The sequence below is a fragment of the Pseudonaja textilis genome, chromosome 2 (assembly GCF_049901715.1).
Source record: "Pseudonaja textilis isolate UNSWEBS1 chromosome 2, rPseTex1.2, whole genome shotgun sequence".
Lineage (NCBI taxonomy): Eukaryota > Metazoa > Chordata > Lepidosauria > Squamata > Elapidae > Pseudonaja > Pseudonaja textilis.
In genome coordinates this window covers 144,646,402-144,666,746 of record NC_141991.1, presented here as the reverse complement: position 1 = coordinate 144,666,746, position 20,345 = coordinate 144,646,402, and the positions used below count along the sequence as shown (strand labels likewise).

General features: G+C 40.2%; 1 protein-coding gene and 1 long non-coding RNA gene across 2 annotated transcripts in view; one reads left to right on the top strand and one right to left on the bottom strand.

The window, feature by feature from the left end:
* Nucleotides 1-936: 936 nt before the first annotated feature.
* LOC148127141 (uncharacterized) overlaps nt 937-20,345 on the top strand; it is a 28,802-nt gene continuing 9,393 nt past the window's right edge. Inside the window, exon 1 of the long non-coding RNA XR_015741970.1 lies at nt 937-1,003. This is a non-coding gene — a long non-coding RNA (uncharacterized LOC148127141). The remainder of the gene's footprint in view (nt 1,004-20,345) is intronic.
* Nucleotides 7,882-18,762, bottom strand: CDK20 (cyclin dependent kinase 20). Its single transcript, XM_087925688.1, has 10 exons — nt 18,324-18,762; nt 16,981-17,068; nt 15,856-15,945; nt 15,636-15,749; nt 14,778-14,966; nt 14,515-14,636; nt 14,120-14,182; nt 12,918-13,041; nt 12,633-12,788; nt 7,882-10,281 (listed from the first exon to the last, which is right to left on the bottom strand). The coding sequence occupies exons 3-10, from the start codon at nt 15,928-15,930 to the stop codon at nt 10,093-10,095; spliced, it is 1,032 nt and encodes a 343-aa protein (XP_087781814.1). The 5' UTR covers nt 15,931-15,945; nt 16,981-17,068; nt 18,324-18,762; the 3' UTR covers nt 7,882-10,092.

The window sequence follows — 20,345 nt, the reverse complement described above, 5'->3', positions numbered from 1 at the left end:
CTGTTGCGGTCTTATCTCTTACTAGTTGAATCCAGGAATGTGAGATATCGTTTGCAGAGTCTTTCATGGTGGGAAGGATATAGACTTTCCCTCCCTCCCTCCCTCTTTTCTCCAGCTTCATATTACTGTTCTCCAGAGCTTTCATGTAAAGAAGGTGGCATGGACAGCAGGTAGTAACTTCTGGGTTTGGATACTGAAAAGTATAGATGGCACCACAGTGGAGGTAAAAGTGAAAGAGTATAGTTACTTAATGGAGGGCAAGATTATCAACGGTTGTACAGTAGATCACAAAGGTTATGTGTGACCTGTGCTGGAAGTAGGGCGCCAATTTCTGGGAAACATAAAGAAGAGGTTGCTAGGGGCATCTTGAAGGCATCTGATTGGCCATTATGACAACAGAATGCTTAACTGGCTGGTTCTTTGGCTGATTTATTTATTAAATTTATTTGCTGCTTATTATACAAGGTGACTGGTCCAGCAGAGCTATTCTTCAAACCAGAGCTCTGGCTTTATTTGTAATTAGTCTTGATCAGAAAAATAGGTCTGAGAGTGATGCTGAAGGACAGAGAAGTAGAACCAATAACTGCCTTCTTTGGTTCTCTAAATTAGTCTCCATTAAAACTCCTACCCTGCCCTTAGGATGGTTTTGTCCAGTGCCTTTTAACAATGGAATTGTCACTCTTCACAATTCACTCCCCCCATTCCTCTTCCCCCAGCTAAGAAATTAAAGGCCTTTGAAATTAGAGCTCAAACACCTCTTGACATAAGGAGAGATGCCTAGAAATAGGTATTTATGGATGCAAAATGGCAGTGCACAATCTCCCCTTCCTCTCCTTGCAACTGTAGGTCTGCCTGTTCAGATAGTGAATTGCAGCAGGTGCTATCAGGTTAAGCTCTGGTGCTTGAAAAGGACAACTAGATTTATTAGGAAACAACTATCATATTTAGTTGGCCAGTCCATTCTCATTTTAGAAGACCGTGCAGCACAGACCACGATAGCAAGGTAAAAATTCTAACTTGTTGTATTATTTGGGTTAGTCACAGAGTCAGGCAGAATGTTTAGGCTGTAGAATTATTATCAATTTTTCTTTGATGCAATGTATTATTATTGTTGTTCTTCTTCTTGTTACTGTTATCATTGCTGAGACTTGCAAAGTCATGAATTCATCTCAGGAAAGGCTATATTTTCTATGCTTCTACCAAATCTTGCTTGATTTCATTTGGAAGAATATATATATTACTTCCACCTTTAATACAGCATTATAGTATAAGAATGCAAATGCTTCAGAAAATATAGGTCTTGCTTGCAGTATTGTTTGGAAAGTGGGCTTAGAAATCAGGTTGTCTGACTGGCTGCCCTACAGCTCTCACAAGTGGCAACAGAAGCTGGGGACCTAGTAAGGCAAAGTTTCTGAAGGGCCCATTTCACCGCAACACCATAGAGGATGTGAGGAGAGGGGAGCAACCATAGGATTGATTGCAGGATATGATTGTTCCCATCATTCACTGCAACACTGAGGTGGTCTGGGATTGCCCCTCTTGAATTGCCTGTGGGTTGCTTGGGACCAAGCCAACATGGTTGCCCTTCCTCCTTTTAGCAAGCCTATTTCTGCAAATCTTGCCACCATTTCACAGGTGTCATTTGGTCTGGCTGAGCCAGGGAACAGAGGGGTGCCTGCGAGCCAATCCTTTCAGTCATCCCCTTGAATTCCCCAGCCTATGCATCATGTGGCTTGCTGCTTTCCCCAGCCCAGCTCTTAGGGCGGTGCGAAAGCTGCAAGGCATAGTAGCTCTGAGTTAGCAGAGCTGGGCAGCTCTGATAAGGCCTTATCAGAAGTCTGAACTGACGGTTTGGGCTCTGAGTGACAGGGCAGAGCTGGGAAGCAAAACATTCATTGGTTGCATGGGTGACTGCTGGGGAGCAGCTTCTCTGAAGCCTTCAGAGAGAGAAAAAAACAGTTGCAAACTGTAGCCTGCTATCAGGCATCCTAGAAAAGGCCAAAACTGAGAGTGGGCCCAAAACCTGAACATTTCCTCGGGGCAAGTCAATGATCATTCTTCATCTCAGTGACAGAGAAAGGAGCCAAAGTCAAGTTGCTGGTCCTCACATTTTAAACCAATGAAAAGTGAAGGGCTTTAGTTATTTTCATTATTTATATCCCATTTTCCTCATTGTTGGACAATCATGATATAATTATGGCAGACAGACATTGTACACATACATGTATTATCAAGAGGAAGGAAGGTAGGGAACGGAAGGAATGGGCAAATCATTAAGAGGGCAATTTGAGAAAAGATTCTCTGCCCTGAGGAAAAGAAAGTATTGATCAATGTGGCCTTTTTAATTCCAAGTTTTCTTACAGAATGTTCTTTTTCTGTCATATTTGTTTGTCCTTTTCTGCCTATTACAGCCTATTACAGTTCTCATTCCCATGATTTTCTTCCAAATAATAATAGCTTTCCTGAAAGATTCCTGACTTTTTTGTTTAAAAAGGAGGTATAAACTACAAATCAGCTGTAAAACTGTGCTTACTGAGGTTGACACCTTACAAACATGAAGGCTAGAAACTTGAAATTATTGTCCTTTTTGAGAATGTGTTGATGTTGTGGGACATCTCTCTCTCCCTCCCTCCCCCCCCCTTTTTTTTCTCCCTCTCCCTCCCTCTTGAAAAGAGTGGCGGATAGAGCCAGAATAGATTTCTGATGCAAAATTCAGTTGATGTGTCTAAGCAGGTCTCTGAATATTGGCTTATCTCTGGAACCACATGAGAAGAACCTCAGCAAGGCCACTTGCTGTTACCCCGTTAGTTCAACAGGTACTCTCTAATCCTGAGAATGAGACATAATGTAATCAGGTCTATAACTATAATTTTTTTAAATAAACCAAATTTTATTAATTTTACAATTAAAAACAAATCAACAACACATACACAAATAGAAGAGCAAAAAAGAAAAGGAAAGGAAAAAGAAAAAGAAAAAAGAAAGGAGAAAAAAAAGGGGGAAAAAGAACACTTAAAAACATTCTCATTTTCGACAGTTTGTAAGATCTTTTCTCTTCTTGATTTATGCCATATACGTACACCTCATCCATATATATGTTTATATATCACTCATATAAATTTGTCCTATTCTTTTTTTACCTTATGATATAAGATCTGTCTTTGGTCTAACCATTTATACCAGCAATTCCAATTGTTATAATATATTGAAGAATCTTTATTTTTTAAGGCTAGAGTTAGTTTGTCCATTTCTGCACAATCTGAGATTTTTTGGATGATCATCTGTTCTGTAGGTATGTGAGGTAACTTCCAGCATTGAGCAAACGCTAGTCTGGCCGCTGTAATAATATAATTTTAAAGCACCTAAAGAAGAAGCCCCATTATCCACAGCATTAAGCAATTTCACTAATACCACAAAGGGTGAAATTGTATCCTTTATTCAGTCAACTATTTACAAAAATATGTTCCAGGATTTTTTTTTTTTTGATTTTCACTTTTTGCTTTACTTTCTCAGTAGCTACCCATTGAAATAGGCCGGGATGAGAGTGACCAGTCAAAATTCATCTGGTGTGTTTCCACAGCCAAGAATGGACTTAAAAGTTAGGTCTGCTTCGGTACTCTAGTTACTATATCATTATATAAGATTCAGAGATCCATTGATGGGCCCTTCTCTTTAAGACAGTGGCAGTCTTAAAATTGGACTCACTTTAAGGTATCAGGTTAGAAATTGGAGATTTTGACTTCGAGTTCCACTTAAAACATCAGGCTAGCTGAGGGATCTGGGCCAGGACTATTTCTCAGCCTGAGGAGGCAGGCAATGACAAACCACTTCTAAAATCTTGCCAAGAAACCTGCAAGGACTTGTCCAGACTAGCTCACTATGAGAATCTAAAATCTCTCTTTCCTGTTGGGAGTGTGATTCAGACAAAGCTAAGAAAGAACATCAGGTGGTTTCCTAATAATGGCAGCCACTGAACTTGTTATTGGGGATGAGAGGGATTGGCAGAAATTTAGTCCTGCACACGAGAGGCTCTTTTGGAAATTCAAAAGAAATCTTTGCTAAAGCTATTTGGGGACAAAATATGTATTTTGTGGTTTCAATGTCCCTCCTCTATCTTCACTTCAAACCCCTACTCACTGCATGAGAATATCTGGAGATGGAGTCTTAGTTTTTAAAAAGTGATGGGGTGAGAGCTAGTCTAGAGCATTATAGAGCTCTAGACTAGCTCTATGTTATGAGGAAATTGGGCATATTTATATATCTTTAATAACACTTTAAGAAAATACCAGCTCTGGATGTTCCTGCCATCTTAGATGAGATAGGAAACTTCCAAAGAAGTTTTTTTCCGTGGTGGTTTATGATCTGGGTATTTCTCTCCTCTGAGATTTTTAGCTAGCAGAACTTCATGGGTGTCTACGAAGATTCTCAATCATCCAGGTCATGGTTATCCCAGAGGAGCTTTTTCCAAAAGGCAACTGGACTTTTTTTTCCCCCCTTTGAAATCATTTCACATCTCATCCAAGAAGGTTCTTCAGTTTAAAGAGAGGCTGGAAAGGTTGTTTAAGAAGATACACGTCACTTGTATAAGAAAGAAGACACTTCTTTCTTGTGTAAGAAGGCTACACAATCTGATGATATGGGTAAAGGAGCTAATCCATGAGGTTGATAAATGATCAAGTATATTTAAAAAATCCAACTGAAGTGGGAGCTTGAAACTGATGTGGCCACTGTGTTCGTCTGACGTCGATACAGAAGCCTGATGATGGCAGATGAGATTCTGCCGAAACGTTGCTACAACTTTAAAAGCACAACTATAATGACATGGGAAAAAACCCGAACAAAGCTGAATACCATATATCATCATCTTCAGGCTTGTGTCTTCAGCTCTGTGCTTCTCAGAGCCGAAGAAACAAGCCTGAAGATGATGAGACTTCATCGAAATGTCGCCTAGATACTTCCAATCTTACGCGGGAGAAAACCCGAATAACCAAAGATCCACATACAAATACCTGCGAGAACCTCAGAAATATATATATATATATATATAATATATCCCTTGTCTCATTTGACCTTTCAATTAAGAAACCTTAAAGTAAGAGCTCCAGTCAGAAGTGCCCCACAGTATCATGATCTCTTTACTCAGTCTCTGGAAATGAAGCCATATTGTTTTCTGATTGTATTTGGTTTGCTTTATCAGGCTAAGATGTTTCAGCATCTATCTTTTATACAGGCAGTGGCAGGATTGGAAAAATAGCATTCTCTTCCTTCTTAGTCTAGTGTTTTTAATTTCCCCACAGCAGATGTCGCTTCGGAGGAGAACACTATTTTTCATTTCCAGAGGATGGTTCAGATCAGGGGTCCCCAAACTTGGCAACTTTAAGACTGTGGACTTCAATTCCCAGAATTCTCTAACAAGCTTTGTTGGCTGAAGAATTCTGGGAGTTGAAGTCCACAAGTCTTAAAGTTGCCAAGTTTGGAGACCTCTGGTTCAGATAATTCTGGAATATGGAAAGTTCCTTTCTTTCAAGTAAAATCAGATGTACAGGATATACAAACGAAGAGTGGTTTTTGAGGTAAACTACCTCTCTCTCTCCCACCCCATCTGGGCAAAGTTGAAGTATTAATTTTCCCAGTTCTGAAACAAGAAATACCAGAAGCAGAAGCAAAGCCCTTGTGAAAAACTAGTAAAAATGTAAACCCAAGAAACATTCTACAAAAATGCTGCCTTTTTGCCCTTTAGGCACCCCAAGCTCCACCCATAGGCTGGAAACAAGCAGCTAATCCATGATGCAGCAGGATAGACAAGTAGAGATAAAGTTATCTGTAGAAGCCAGGCAGTGTGGTGAAAAGAAGCACCAGCTAGGATAATGACCAAGGAGTTCCAACGGAGTCTCAAGGTCTTTGGCCCTGCCTGCTTATCCATCCTAGGCTATTCAAACTCCACTCTCAGCAATGAAAAAGAAAGAATTTCCACCCTGCCTATCCTAATCTTAGAGGGTTTTTCTCGTTCCTTGCTTAAGCTGTAAAACTCTTTTCTATACAGTTGCAGCTATGTAGATAACAGATAATCAGAGTTGGACCTTGTAGGTCATCTAGTCCAACCTCCCGCCCAAGAGGGAGACCTACACCATTTCTGACAAATGGCAGTCCAATCTCTTCTTGAAAGTCTCAAGTGATGGCGCTCCCACAACTTCCGAGGGCAAGCTGTTCCATTGGTTGATTGTTCTCACTGTCAGAAAGTTTCTCCGTATTTCCAGGTTAAATCTTTTCTTGTTCAGTTTCCATGTAATTGACATCATCAATATTCCTCAAAGAGGGGAAAAACACTGTTCCTTCTTATGGTTGGGAAAACTTCATGGTAGTGAAGATACGGCTGAGACATGTCAGGGTAGTTGCTATAATCTAGAAACAATATTGCACATAGCACCAAGACTCAAATGTCTAGACAGAATAAGCCCAGGTACATCCAGTCCCATGTTATTTAATCAATGATTCATAGCTAAATTGAGGATTGGAACATTCCCCATATGTATTTTTGAAAAAGAAAATAGAATGGATGGATGGAACTCTCACATATGGAGTACGTTGTAACAATGGAGACCTACTCAATGGGAGACCTAATCCGATCATTACTGTGATGGAGTGTAGTAAGGAGGCAGATTTCCAAGAAGCAGAGGGTACATTCCAGAGGAGTAAGAGTCAACTCAGCCCAGATACTATGTGTGTGAGAAAGAGGCTGAAGACAGCCCCTCCCTAATAGTTCACAGAATATATTGTAGATGCAGATAATAGAGTGCTCGGTCTGGCGAAAAAATAAATGTCTGTTTTTGTGTGAAACAATAAAGAACTCCATTTAGAAGAATCATCATATGCCTTTCCTGGTTTTGGGCCTGATTCTGATTCTGAGAGGCCCACAGAAAAAAAAATGTTCTTATGAAGAGTAGAGGTAGTTCTTAACTTACAATCACAATTGACCCCCATTTCTGTTTTTAAGCTAGGCAGTTGTTAAGTGAGCTTTGCCCATATTATAACCTGTTTTGAGAGTTTTTAAGCGAATCACTGGTGTTGTTAAGAGAATCATGCGATCATTAAACAGATTTAGCTTCCCCCATTGAGTTTGCTTGTAGGAAGCCAGCTGGGAAGGTTACAAATGGTGACCAATAATCCCCAGGACAGTGCAACTGTCATAAATACATGCCAGTTGCCAAGAGCTTTAATTTTGATCATGTGATCCTGGAGATGCTGTAACAATTGTTTAATATGAGAACATTTTTCAGTGTCGGCGTAACATCGAATGATCATTAAACGAATGATTATACGTCAAGAACTACCTGTATTTACGGTTCTCCTGATGTGTACCATTATATTGTAATTATGCTTCTTCCCTTGCTTTTCTTGTTTCCTTTTATTATTTTCACGTCCTATTCCATAGTCAGACACAAAGTCCAAATAAATTTGTACAGAATCAACATCTCTGAGCAATTATTGTTACTTCCACTAAAGGAAATTTAAAAGCTGTCAAAAATGATTGCTTTCTTAGATCAAATCATCAAACCGCATCCTTTGTGTAACTTGCATTGTTTATTTTGTGCCAGAAATGATTTTGAAATATTGTTTGGTGAAAGCTAGGTTTTCTCCCCCAGTAAAATTACTCACTCTAAGATTTTGCAAATGGAACTGATAACTGAACAGCAAAAAAAGAAAAATGCTTGAAAACAATCTTAAAATCCTGGTGTGGTATCAAAAATATGGGAAGCAAAAAAGGTTGAACAGAGACAGGAATCAGGGGAGTGCATAAATCAATGCCTGGCAAATGTGTAATTTTTCTAGAGCTTGCAAAATAAATGAATAAAAATTAAATAAATAAAATAAAAGGGAGGCTTTGCTGATTCAGGAAATATTTATTGAAAACCTGATACAGGCAATCCTCAACTTACGACCCCAATTGAGCTCAAAGTTTATGTTGCTAACTGAAACATTCGTTAAGTGAGTTTTGTCCCATGTTATGACTTTTCTTGCCACATTTGTTAAGTGAATCACTGCAGTTGTTAAATTAGTAACATGGTTGTTAAGTGAAACTGGTTTTCCCATTGACTTTGCTTATCAGAAGGTTGCAAAAGGCAATCACATGACCCCGGGACACTGCAACTGTCATAAATGTGAAGTCAGTAGCCAAGCATCCAAATGTAAAATCATGTGACCAGAGGGAGCCTGCAACGGTCATATCTGTGAAGAACGGTCATAAGTCACCTTTTTCTGTGCTGTTGTAACTTCAAATGGTCACTAAATGAACTGTTGTAAGTTGAGGACTACCTGTATTTTGAGACTTTACATTATTTAGAGTTTGTTATGTAAAGAACTGTTGCTTTGGGCCATTAAAGGAATAAAATTTTAGTTAATTTGAGGTCAGAAGGCCTTTTCTCTTTAAAAGTAACAGTTCTTTTTTTTTTTAATCATAGGGGGAAATATGGAGAAAAAAATGTATGGGTGGGGGGATAGGTTACTGCCCCTTTTACTTCGATTGAGAGAGTGAAAAGAGTGAAAACTATTCAAACGGCCCTGTTTTGCTTTTTAACGGAGGCTAATTTTATACACAAACACATAGCCAAGTTCCTTAAACAGAGCAATTGCTATGAGCAGCATGTAAATTCGCTGTTGTTTCTGCAGTCATAGAAGACTCAAAAATGAGTGATCGTTTTTCTTTTTTTCAGTAGGTCAAGATTTTGTATCAATGATTATGAATCTGGGGACGTGTTAATTTCCCTTTCTACAACTGCAACTATTTCTTTATTCTCTTCCCTTTCCTATTCCCCACAAAATCCCTGCTTCATCAGCATCAGGGTAAATTTAGGCAGGCGATTGCTAAATCAGTCTTAAGCACACGATCTGGGGTAGCAGATTGTCAGCAGCAACTCTCAGAAGTATTCTTAAATGGTCAACAGATCCCAACAAGTCATTCCCATTGGATACCATGCTCCTCAGGGTTCAGCCACAAAATCTGTAAGCCAATAAACAGCCCAGGAATTTAGTTGATTGCCTACCTGTTTAATTATCAACTGTTATAACTGTCATTGCATAAGAAGGGAAATTACGGGGGCGGGGGGGAGAGAGAGAGAGAGAGAGAAAGAAGAAAGAAAGAAAGAAAGAAAGAAAGAAAGAAAGAAAGAAAGAAAGAAAGAAAGAAAGAAGAGAAGAGAAGAGAAAAGAAAAGAAAAGAAAAGAAAAGAAAAGAAAAGAAAAGAAAAGAAAAGAAAAGAAAAGAAAAGAAAAGAGAAAAGAAAAGAAAGCCTGAGGTAAGGCCTCAAAACTTGGGGAGGGGACTTGGTACAGGCAGCTTCTGGGCCTACCCCGCTTCAGTGGAACAGAGACCTTGTTCCCTGAATACATCTGGGCCTTATTTTGTTATCCCAAGAAGAAGAAAAAATGTGGTCAGGGAGAATATCAGGATAACCTTTTTTAAAAATGCACATTTGTTTACATTTCCTGTGTAGTTTTACTTTGTTCTTGTATATTTTTTTCCTTTTGGTTGGAGTTTGTGGTTTAACGTGGTTTAACTCTGTGAATAAAATTAAAAAATCATTGAAAAAAAAAAGGAGGACTATCAGGAGAGTTTTGTCAGATTCCTCATTGGAGGGTTTTGTGAGTCTTTGGAGAGAACAGTTTCTTTTGGTCCTTCTGCCAGAGTGGCAGCTTAGCATGCTCTCGGCTCTGTCTTTTATCTTCTGCTGCCACCAAATCACTCAACAAATGAAAATAAAACGGGACAAATGCCGGCTGTACATACAGCTCCTCCCTATTCTCTTTTTGCAGGCCCAGAATTTGGGCAACGAAATATCTACCAGAAACTACTGACGTGAGCAGTCTAATAGGCTCATGTATGATGGAACAAGTCAAAAAACCTTCGTGCTTTTGAAAGTCCTGGATTCGTTTCAGCCATTTGTGTGATATCACTGGGTTACAGCCTTGTGGTTACCCACACATAGTCCCAATAAATGCACAGCTTCTTCCCACAAGAATTTAAAGTGCCTCGGATGAAGAACCAACTTGCTTCATGAGATGGTTTAAAAGCCCGATCAAGAGAAGACTCCCTTTTTATACATCAATCACATACGGTGCCACCAGCTCCAGATCTACAACTGACCCTTCCAGGGGCTGCTCCACATGGAAATCACGCTGGTGTTGGAGCCCCTGACGAATTTTTTTGCCCCCACGCTGGGGAATTGGTAATTCTGAGTGGTGGGCCGGCAGAGGAGGCGTGAAGAAATAAGGATGCAGAAGTGCCTAAGGAACAAAAGGAAAGAAATCATCTGACTGGCTCTGACCAAATCCGATAGTGTCTCTCATTACATGGATAATCCTGGAAGCTCTCAGAAAGCTTCCCCCAATGGGTGAGGGGCGGGTTGGGGAGGGAACTGTATTACAGTTCACAGATCTCCTACTGGTTGAGCATTATAAGAAGTCCTGGTAGTCCTCGAGTTATAATTGTAATGAAGCCTGCCCATTACAATTGCATGGTTATATGGTATGGTTTTACGACCTTTTTTTTGCATCCGTCATGAAATGAACATGGCAATTGTTAAGTCCGTGGTTTGCTCTGGGACAGAAGTAAACGCCAATTTTCAGCAAAACCCTTGTAAAATTGTGGGACACTGCAAATGGCCATAAATGCAACCCAACTGCTAAGTAACCAAAGTATGTTCACGTGATCGGGAGGGAGTCCAAGAGTTGGATCTTCCAATCTGGGTCATAAGTACCCTCTGGGTAGGTCCACTGAAACTTTGAACAGTTGCTAGGCAACTGGTTATAAATCAAGGACTACGTGTATCAGCTAGAGAAGGCTGCTAACGGCATACTCATGCTGGATGAACAAAGTCTGAACAAGCTTCTACCATGCAATCCCTCCACCTTGTTCACAGAATTTCACATGAGGTAGGGGATATAATTTCCCTCTTTAAATCTTCTCGTGTTTTCCCGCTACTGCTTAGTATTGTTTCTTTTTCTTAAAAAAAAAAAACCCATCTCTCTTAAGGTGGAATAGTTGCATGTTGCCTTTGAATTAGCGCCACACGTTGCTCATTAGCTAGAGAAGCATCTTTAGGGAAATGGAGATTCACAGCTGTGCAAAAGGTCACAGACAAATATCCACTGCAAAAGAGCAAAGTGGGTTGGAGTGCCCTCTTTTGGTGATAACAGAATGAACTTGCTTTCTTCTCAATGAGCAAAAATTCTCAAGAAATTTTAGAAGTAAACTGTTCCAGGGTTGATTCTCTGGCAGGAATCCATTCTGGTCAGAATGAATAAAGTTATTTAGGTATCTTTTGAGCCTTTCTGCCAAGATGGAAGCAAAAATTTTATAATCTGCATTCAGTAAAGAAATAGGTCTATAGTTCTTAATTTGTGATGGATCGGCCCCTTCTTTTGGAATAAGTGTGATATAAGCTTCTGACCATGTTTTGGGTATTTTCTTATTTAACGTGGCTTCATTCATAACTTCTAACAGTGGAGTGCTCAACGATTCTTGTAATGTTTTATAAAATTCTGCCGGGAGCCCGTCTGGGCCTGGTGCTTTTCCATTATTCTGCCTATTAAATGCTTCCGTTAGTTCCATCATTGTTATAGTACTTTCTAAACAAGTATCTCAACAAGTATCCAAAATAAGGACACAATCCTGGGTGCTCTTAGGAAACTCCAAGAGATAACCTAGATCAGGTTCAAATGCTATACAAAAGTGCTTGTAAAACCACTGCTTATTTTCTCAGCTTCCTTGTTACAAGCTAAGCCTGGGGTAGGGAGTGGAAGATGCCCACGAGTGGGTCAGTCTAAAGGATCTCCACGGCAGGGGAACAATCCAGTCTCACCCCTGGACTGTATTCTTGCTTTCCTCTGTAGTTTTGCAGCTGACATTAACCTCCAAAGGGAATTTTACTAAAGCAGGGTCACCATTTCAGTCTATTAAAATTCGGCATCCATAAAACTTCTGTGTCCACTGCTTTCGCTGAACTGTGAAAAATGTGAGTTTTTTTTTTTAAAAAAAGCAGCATGGGTTAATTGGGTTTGGACAGTCACAAGGGGATCAAATTACTCCTTCCTTAATCTACATGTAGTAGTTTCAAAGAAAGACTCATACAGATAGTCAATACAGGTAGTCCTCAACTTATGACCACAATCGAGCCCAACATTTATGTTGCTCAGAAATTTGTTAAGTGACTTTTGTCCCATTTTCCGACTCTTCTTGACACATTTCTTAAACGAATCACTGCAGTTATTACATTTGTAACGTGATTGTTAAGTGGATCTGGACTCCCCATGGACTTTGCTTGTTAGAAGGTTGCAAAGGAGACCACAAGGGACACTGCAACCGTCAAAAATACGTGTCGGTTGTCAAGCATCCAAATCACATGTTCACATGACCCATGAGGATGCTGCAACGGCCATAAGTGTGAAAAACAGTCACAAAGTTACATTTGTTCAGCGCTGTTGTCACTTCGAATGGTCACTAAGCAAACTTTTGCAAGTTGAGGACTGCCTGCACACTGTGTACAATGAGTTGCTTCCTGCGATCCCATAAAGACCCCTGCTTTGTTCTTTGCAGGATGCCGCACTATTCTGGCAGCCTCACTGCTCCCGCTTACCTGGGCTGCCTGCATCCGTTGCTTGGAAGGATAAACCAGGAATTTTTTCAGGAGCTGCACCGCTTGAGGAGAAGCATCAGGCACCACCTGCTCCAAAGGGATGGGCTGCTTCTCTTTGAAGGAGATTTTGTTGTAATCAGGCAACTCGGTAATCTCCTGTCCCAGCAAAAGAATAACAATGGGGGTGGGGGGGACACTTGGCTGTTGGTTTCTTCAGTTTTAAAGGTTCCCCGCTCCTCCCCGGACCCTAATCCCTGCAGGCAAGCTAATGGTTATTGGACCCACCGGCCAGGTCTTTTCATTAGGTGTGCCAAGCACCCGGAGGACACAACACAGCTGCTCAATGTCATTTTCTCCAGGGAAGAGGGGAGAGTTATTGAGAAGTTCAGCAAAGATGCAGCCAACTGCCCTGGTTAAAGAGTGGGGAAAAAAAAGAGGTAACTGGATGAAGGGATAAGGGGAAACATCCCTGTCATCCAAACAATCAATCCCTTCTCCAAACAATTTCCTGCTTCTTATGCAGTGAAACGTCTTTGATTCTTGATTTCGATACGGTTTTTTTCCATGCAAATGTTTCAACATTCCATTTTAGACCACTTTTAGATTAACAGAGTTGGAAGGGACCTTGTGGGTCAGGGGTCCCCAAACTTGGCAACTTTAAGATGTTTAGCTGGCTGGAGAATTCTGGGAGTTGAAGTCCACAAGCCTTAAAGTCCGCCAAGTTTGGGGACCTCTGTTGTAGGTCAACTAGTCCAACCTGCTGCCCAAGCAGGAGACTCTACACCAGGGGTGTCCAACCTTGGCAACTTTAAGACTTGTGGACTTCAACTCCCAGAATTCCTCAGCCAGCTTTGCTGGCTGAGGAATTCTGGGAGTTGAAGTCCACAAGTCTTAAAGTTGCCAAGGTTGGACACCCCTGCTCTACACCATTTCTGACAGATGGCAGTCCAATCTCTTCCTGAAAGCCTCCAGTGTTTGAGTTCGTTTCTCTGATTGGATACTATAGAAACGATCCCTGAAAGTATAGCCTTCCATTTCTGTTGTATAAGTTTGCATTCCTTCTTGTTTTCCTCATTTGGGAAAGGCTTCCCTTTTCTGAAGGAAGAGTCCTTTTCTCCAAGTTTCCTTAACACTGTCGATTAATCAGGATGGTAATAACACTTTTCCTGCTCTAGGTAATATTTTATAGGTAAATGTTGATTATTGTGATTCTGAGTGATCTCCTAGCATTTTGGAGAAACCTGGATTCTTTTTGAACTTTCCTTCAACATTTGCTTTATAATTTCCTCCCTTAAAAAATATAATTGCATTGGATTCCATTAGCAATTTCCCATCTACCGTGCATATCAATTACATCTGATGGCACTGTGATCAAGGTTTTCAGTCAGTTCAAGAACTGCATCTCTAACACTCCAAGGCTGCCCTCTTAAAACAGCCCAGAAATAGAATAATCCAGACTCACTACATGAAAGACCAAAGCTGCTCACCACAGGTCTACACCTTCATCATACTTTCGAGCACCATACAGCAATTCGGGAGCCCGATACCACCTAATTAGGAAGAGTACACAAATTATATTGTACACAACTCTATTTATCTCTCACAATGAAACTCAACTCTCCTCCCCATAATTTTCAAGTCTGGTGCCAACAAGCCTCCAGCATTTTCTTAACATTTAGGACTGATTTCAAGAGTCTTGGAATAAGGTCTTAACTTGGAATCTAAGACCCCCTTGGAAAGTCACTGAACTATCTTGTCCAACTTACATTAGCACTCAACATGTTCGCTGTGGCTATGAATTGGAGATGTAGGCATCTTCCAGTTTGATTCTCTCTTCCCTGGCAAAATGCTCAATCCATATCCCATGCCCATTGTTATTTACCTGGTGGCCACTTGATGGCTATATAGTCTATCTCCATCACTGGTGAACACTCGGGCCAAGCCAAAATCAGCAATTTTCAATTGCCCTGTGGAACTGATCAGCAAATTGGCTGGTTTCAGATCCTGAAACGACAAGGCCAGAATTTGAAAACATCTTAGAAGCTAAGGAAGAATGGGATGCACAGCATCAATGGGTCAAATAACAAGGTGTGATCTTCCTGGGAGAAAGAAGCCATTGTATGGTCAAGCTTGACCAGGCCTCACCCGGTGCATAATAGAGTTGGCATGGCAGAAAGCTACACCCTTGAGCAGCATCAGCATGTAGCCTTTCACTTGGGCTTCAGTAAGAGGCTGTTCAGAATTGCGGATCACCTCGGACAGATCAGACAGCATATACTCAAATACCAGCACAAACCCTGTGCCATGAGGGAAAACGTCTTTTAGTTGCACCACCTATAAGAGAGAAGTTAAGACAAGTTGGCTTCAATATTGGGTGACCTGTCCCACAATTTATATCATGAAGATCTACCTAGGCATCCATCCTCAGTATAGCAATTTAAGTCACTGTATGTCTGACACAGCATGAGCCATCTGAAGGTGTTTACAAAGCCTTAAGTTATATTATTCCCTCCAACACCTACGGTACTGTATTTTGATGCTGGACACATTTCATTAAGCTTCTTTAAGTCAGTCAGTTAGTGCTCCAAAACAAGTTTGTGTGTGAAACTGGCAGGAAATTGCTTCCATTCCCACTGCTGTGGTAATCCTGCTTCTCTGTTTAACAATGACTCAATGGGGCATAGGTTATCCAATTATTAGATAAAAATCTAGTAATTATTATAGTTGGGGTTTTACCTGTTTCTTGAAGACCAAGGAAGTGGCAGCAAGTTGTTTCAGTGAAAGGGAAAGTCATGGCAAAGTTATAATAGATCAGTTCATCAATAATCTTTATCTGAATTCCCAACATTCTCCCTCAGGTTATTTTGCCTTAGTGCAATATGTAAACCAGGCTAATTTGTTCTGAAATGTTAGTTTACTGGAGGACTGGCCTAAGATGGAATTTGAGAATCCAGTTAACTGATCCAGTTAACGCATGAATCGTCATTTCCACAAGCTACTTACATGCTGGTTTTCCTCAATCTCCTGCAAAGCCTTGATCTCTCGCAGGGCTTGATTGGGGATCCCATCTTCCAGCTTGCGGAGAGCCACTTTCTTCAGGGCCACAGTTTCTCCAGTCTGACAGGTAAGGGAGCAAAATAAGAATTGGAAGCAGATGTTCATCCTCAGAACTTGGAAAAAAAACAAACGCTGGTACATTGGCCCCATGAGGAATTCCACTTACTTCTATGTTCTTGGCTTTGAAAACAATGCCATGGGCTCCTTCTCCAATACGGCCAAGAATGCTATATTGATCCATGGTGCCTTCTCATAACTGAAACAGACAAAAAAAAGGCAGTTCATCTGTTCCAGCCAGGGATTCATGCATTCTTATTAAATAGCTTGCGATTCATCTTTCCCTTTTTCTTTGTTAAAAGTATGTTCCACCCTTCTTTCTCATGCTAACATCGCATTGCTAACCTAAGCACCTCAAAAAATAAACATAATTTAAAACAATTTAAAATTAGCTTTAAAATCTATATAAAACTACAGCAGTTTAAACGGCTCAAAATAAAGAACTACATCTGATAACAAACTTTCAAATAACAAAAGAGGATCACCTCTCATCCTGCCTGCTGCAGATTTCTATCAGTATGTTCCTGCACTATTTTTTTTGAAACTGGTTAACTAATTTGGCTTCCAACAAAGGAAATTAAGTCACTGAAAAATGCAATTAACAACAACAAAAACCAATGATCTTTACAGATTCAAAATTTCTTAATGGGGAAGCCATTTTGAGAAATCAATTTTAAAAACATTCTAGGAGTTAAATCTTTCATAAAATTCTCTCTTTGAATTAATTCATTGAAATGAATCCATTGAAGTGAGCATATTTATTTGTTTATATATTTATTCAATTTGGATGCCCATCTCAACAAATGACTCCTGGCAGTGAACATAAAATGAATTTAAACAAATTTCCATTATAATACACACATTAAACTGCACATATCAGTTGAGGAAAATATTATAAGGCCATTAAGACTTGTTCCCCTAGCTAATCACTAGCCCAGCTGGGAGTTGAGTTTAACACATATATATTTGGGGTGGGAATATAATGTTATCTTAGTTATATACAGTGTTTTCTTTATGTAGCTGTTGTTAGGCAGCCAAAGTAATATTGTATTAAGATGAGTAGCCTTATAAATCTTTTCAATGCTATAAATACATCTGAACTTTCTCTACTCCAGCATGTATACAGAGTGGCAAGATATTTTTAAAAGTCAGAATTCCTGGTGGTATAGAAGAGAATTTCAAGCAAACCCAAGTAAACTTCCAAAAATGAATAATAGGATATTAACTAGATTACCTTGTGGATTTCTCCAGAGTTGATTTCAAGATTCTTTCACAAAGGTATTATACTTTATTGAGGAAGCAAAGTCAGGCTGTTCTAATTCCTTTTCCAGAAAAATAAAACATAAAACAACCCAGCCTATTATAAATTAGTCAATACTAAACAGGATAAGAATACACCAACTACAAATCATATTATATGGGATGGGAGTTCAAGTTCAACATCAGTCAGAATATAGCAAACCAGAATTAATTCCTCAATAATATGTGATAAGCTTGTTTTTATTAAAAGATTCAAAAGCAAAACCACCTCTTGTTTAAGTGTTTTTCATTACTGAACCCAGTTTGTTGGGGGCAATATATTGACTCTGTAAACCGCTTAGAGAAGGCTGTAAAGCACTGTGAAGTGGTATATAAATCTAAGTGTTATTGCTATATCCTGGATGAAAGAAGCAATTTTCTCAGTAACTGGGACCTGGTTGCTCTGAAATACAGGTCTGGCATGTAATTTAGAAAGATAAATATGCATAAAACTTATCCCAGATATCTGTGTTGAAATATTGGGATAGTTGCTTTAAAAATAAGTACCAAATTCCTTTGTATGTGTCAAGATGTTTATCACTCCACCTTCTTTAATCCAAAACAGGAAGCAGTTTTAATCATAAATTAAATCATCAATTTCAACAGTTCTCCTGGATTAGATGGATCTCTAGATTAGATTAGATCTCTGCAAACAGGATTTCACAGCAGCAATGTTCTCTCACTTCTCGACTGCCCCCCCCACAACATATTCAGTAGTATACTGTTATTGAATATATAAGTTCATTGTTTTACAAAATATTTAACAACCAGCAGGTATTAATTTTATGCACATATACCTAGGATCTTTTCAGAGACATCAACATTTAAGATACGACCATCGTAATATACTAAAGCAGTGACCGGGATTGATTCTAATTCGATGCTGCTGCTATCTATTATATTGCCCATCCAACTGGGCAATTCCTCTAACTGCACGAAAGAAATACAAAAAAACCCTATCCCTACTTACTTTCTCGTTACGGTGCACGCGCATATTTAACATGCGAAAAGAGGTAAGTTGCTTTTCTCTCTCTCTTCACCTAAGGCGCTAGTGCACCGCTTTTCCTAATGCAGAGCACCTCGGTGTGGAGTCTGCTCCTGTTCAAGAAAAGTGTGGGATCTGTTCTCCTAAACCACCACCACCACCCCATTAAAAGTAATGACGCTTTAAGAAAACGAAACAAAATAAAAAGCGGAGGGGGAACAGCTTGGAGGAATAATTGGAGTGGGGCTCCGCGTCGTCTTATGCAAAACCCTGTAAAGTAAACCCCTCCTTACCGTATTGGGGGGCCCACGCTCAGGGCCCCTCAAAGGTTTCCAGGGAGGTGGATGCAGGATTCCGCCAGTCAGCCCGCTTTCTCCGATCGGCTCCCTGAAGAATCAGGAGGCTGCTCGGTCCAAAGGATTCCGCGCTGGTCGTTTCCCAGCATGCCGCGCGCTCCCGCAAGTAGCATCTCCCCGGCATTTCCACGAGAGTTCGGGTTCTCTGTTGCAGGGCTTCTCAACCTCGGCAACTTTAGGATGGGCGGACTCCAAATCCCACAATTCCATGCTGCCAGGGGGATTCTGGGAGTTGAAGTCCACACTGCTCTATTGCAACCGGTAGCCTAACTTCACATATGAGCCTTTCCTAAACTGGTGTGTGTAAGTGTAAGTCGTGCACACTTTAACTCTCAGGATTCCCCAGCCATCATGGAGAATTCTGGAATTGAAGTTCACATACCTTAAAGTTGCCAAACTTGAAAAACCCTGCCCTAGAGGAAACTGAAGGAGCCCACAACACTCACCCCTGCAACCACTTTGTGTTCTACCGGATTTTTGCAGTAGAGTTCTGAGCATTTCTTTGGCCACTTTTTTTTTTCAACCTGTGCTTTTTTTCAACCTGTGCATCAAACAAGCTCATATTTATTTACAAATTTCGTGCAAACAAATCCTGCAGGTTATGGCAAAATCGAGTTTTCTGTCCTGCTACAAACTCTGGCTGTCCCGAGTAAAAGGTTCAAAAACATCCCTTAGAAGAGAGGAGTATAAGACCGCTAAGGTCCGTTTGTACTTTCATTTGGCATATTTTACAAAATGTATCTTTTCATTTCATGTATCTAAAGCGCCCATCTCCAGCATAGAGGAGATGTGATGGAGAGAGCAAGGAGACTTTGAACATCCTATGCCTGCTGTGTTGTTGTTAAAAACAGGAATATAATTTACACATCTCCAGAAATCAATGTTTGACCAAAACGCCAAGGTATGGGCGTATTGCTTAAGGTTAATCTATCGTATTTTGCCTCCTCGGAATAAAGACAGTATAATATCTATCATATTTGAGGTAAATAAAAGATTCTCACGCCTTAAGGCTATAAGAGGATGTCGAACTGGGATCGATAACCTGCCATTCGCCCCACGTGATGAAGGCATTGCCACAAAAAGGTGTGTTGAACGAGTATATATAGGTTTGGCTGCGTACTTTCACCACCCTTCCTTCAAGTTTCGAGGAGTCTAATCGGAGCCGGAAATGATGGCTCTATGACTGGGATTTTTTTTCAATTTACCTCTTTGCCAAGTGGTGATTTTGCTGGGGCTTACAGAGACGGGAGCGCGTTGCCTAGCAACCCGACTCCAACAGTTCCTTTCGAAAAGCAAAGCGCTGCGACAGAAGCTTACACATGACAGCTTTTGAATTATCCAAAAATTTGGGTAGTATAGAAGACAAAAAACAGCATTGAAGGATCAAGAATTAGAACATAATTAAAAAGTACTCATTCATTTGGAAACGTTCTGTTATGTATTGTATATACTGTATATGGGGTAGAATTGTCAGTTGAAGTTCTCATTCTGGTCCTCTATTGGAGCAGGAAAATACTATCTCCTGATTGGTTGTTGGCTGATCATTTTCCTATAAAAAGAGCTGTGTCAGCCAGGGAGTTCATTTGCCCCACAGGCAGCATTGAATGAAGACCTGCTAGAAATTACTCTGGCCTTACCTCCATTCATTGCCCTGAACATTTCTATTTTTCCCCTTTTAAATTAAACAAAAATCCTGGAATCCCCTCTCTTATGTACTTGATCCTAGTAAATATCACCCTTTAGTGGATTTATACTTGTGAATAGGACTTTTCCTTCCTAAAGATGCCAATTCAGATGTTACTAAACTACTGTACAAGTCTGATGGTTACCTTGCTGGCTGAAGTACTGATAGCAAAATCAAGTGAGCAATGCCTTCCCATCATCCACTGCCAATAAAATGGCAAATTGTCATTTTCACCATAGGGAATTGCTTTTTTCTTTTTGTCTTGTCTGAAATCC

What these genes read in the sequence shown, in the direction of transcription:
- CDK20 (XM_087925688.1), bottom strand. Translation starts at nt 15,930, where the DNA reads ATGGATCAATATAGCATTCTTGGCCGTATTGGAGAAGGAGCCCATGGC. An exon ending in CTAATGAAAAGACCTGGCCG is followed by an intron (nt 12,789 to 12,917) that starts GTGGGTCCAATA and finishes TTGCTGGGACAG; the next exon opens with GAGATTACCGAGTTGCCTGA. An exon ending in AACGGATGCAGGCAGCCCAG is followed by an intron (nt 10,282 to 12,632) that starts GTAAGCGGGAGC and finishes TTTGTTCCTTAG; the next exon opens with GCACTTCTGCATCCTTATTT.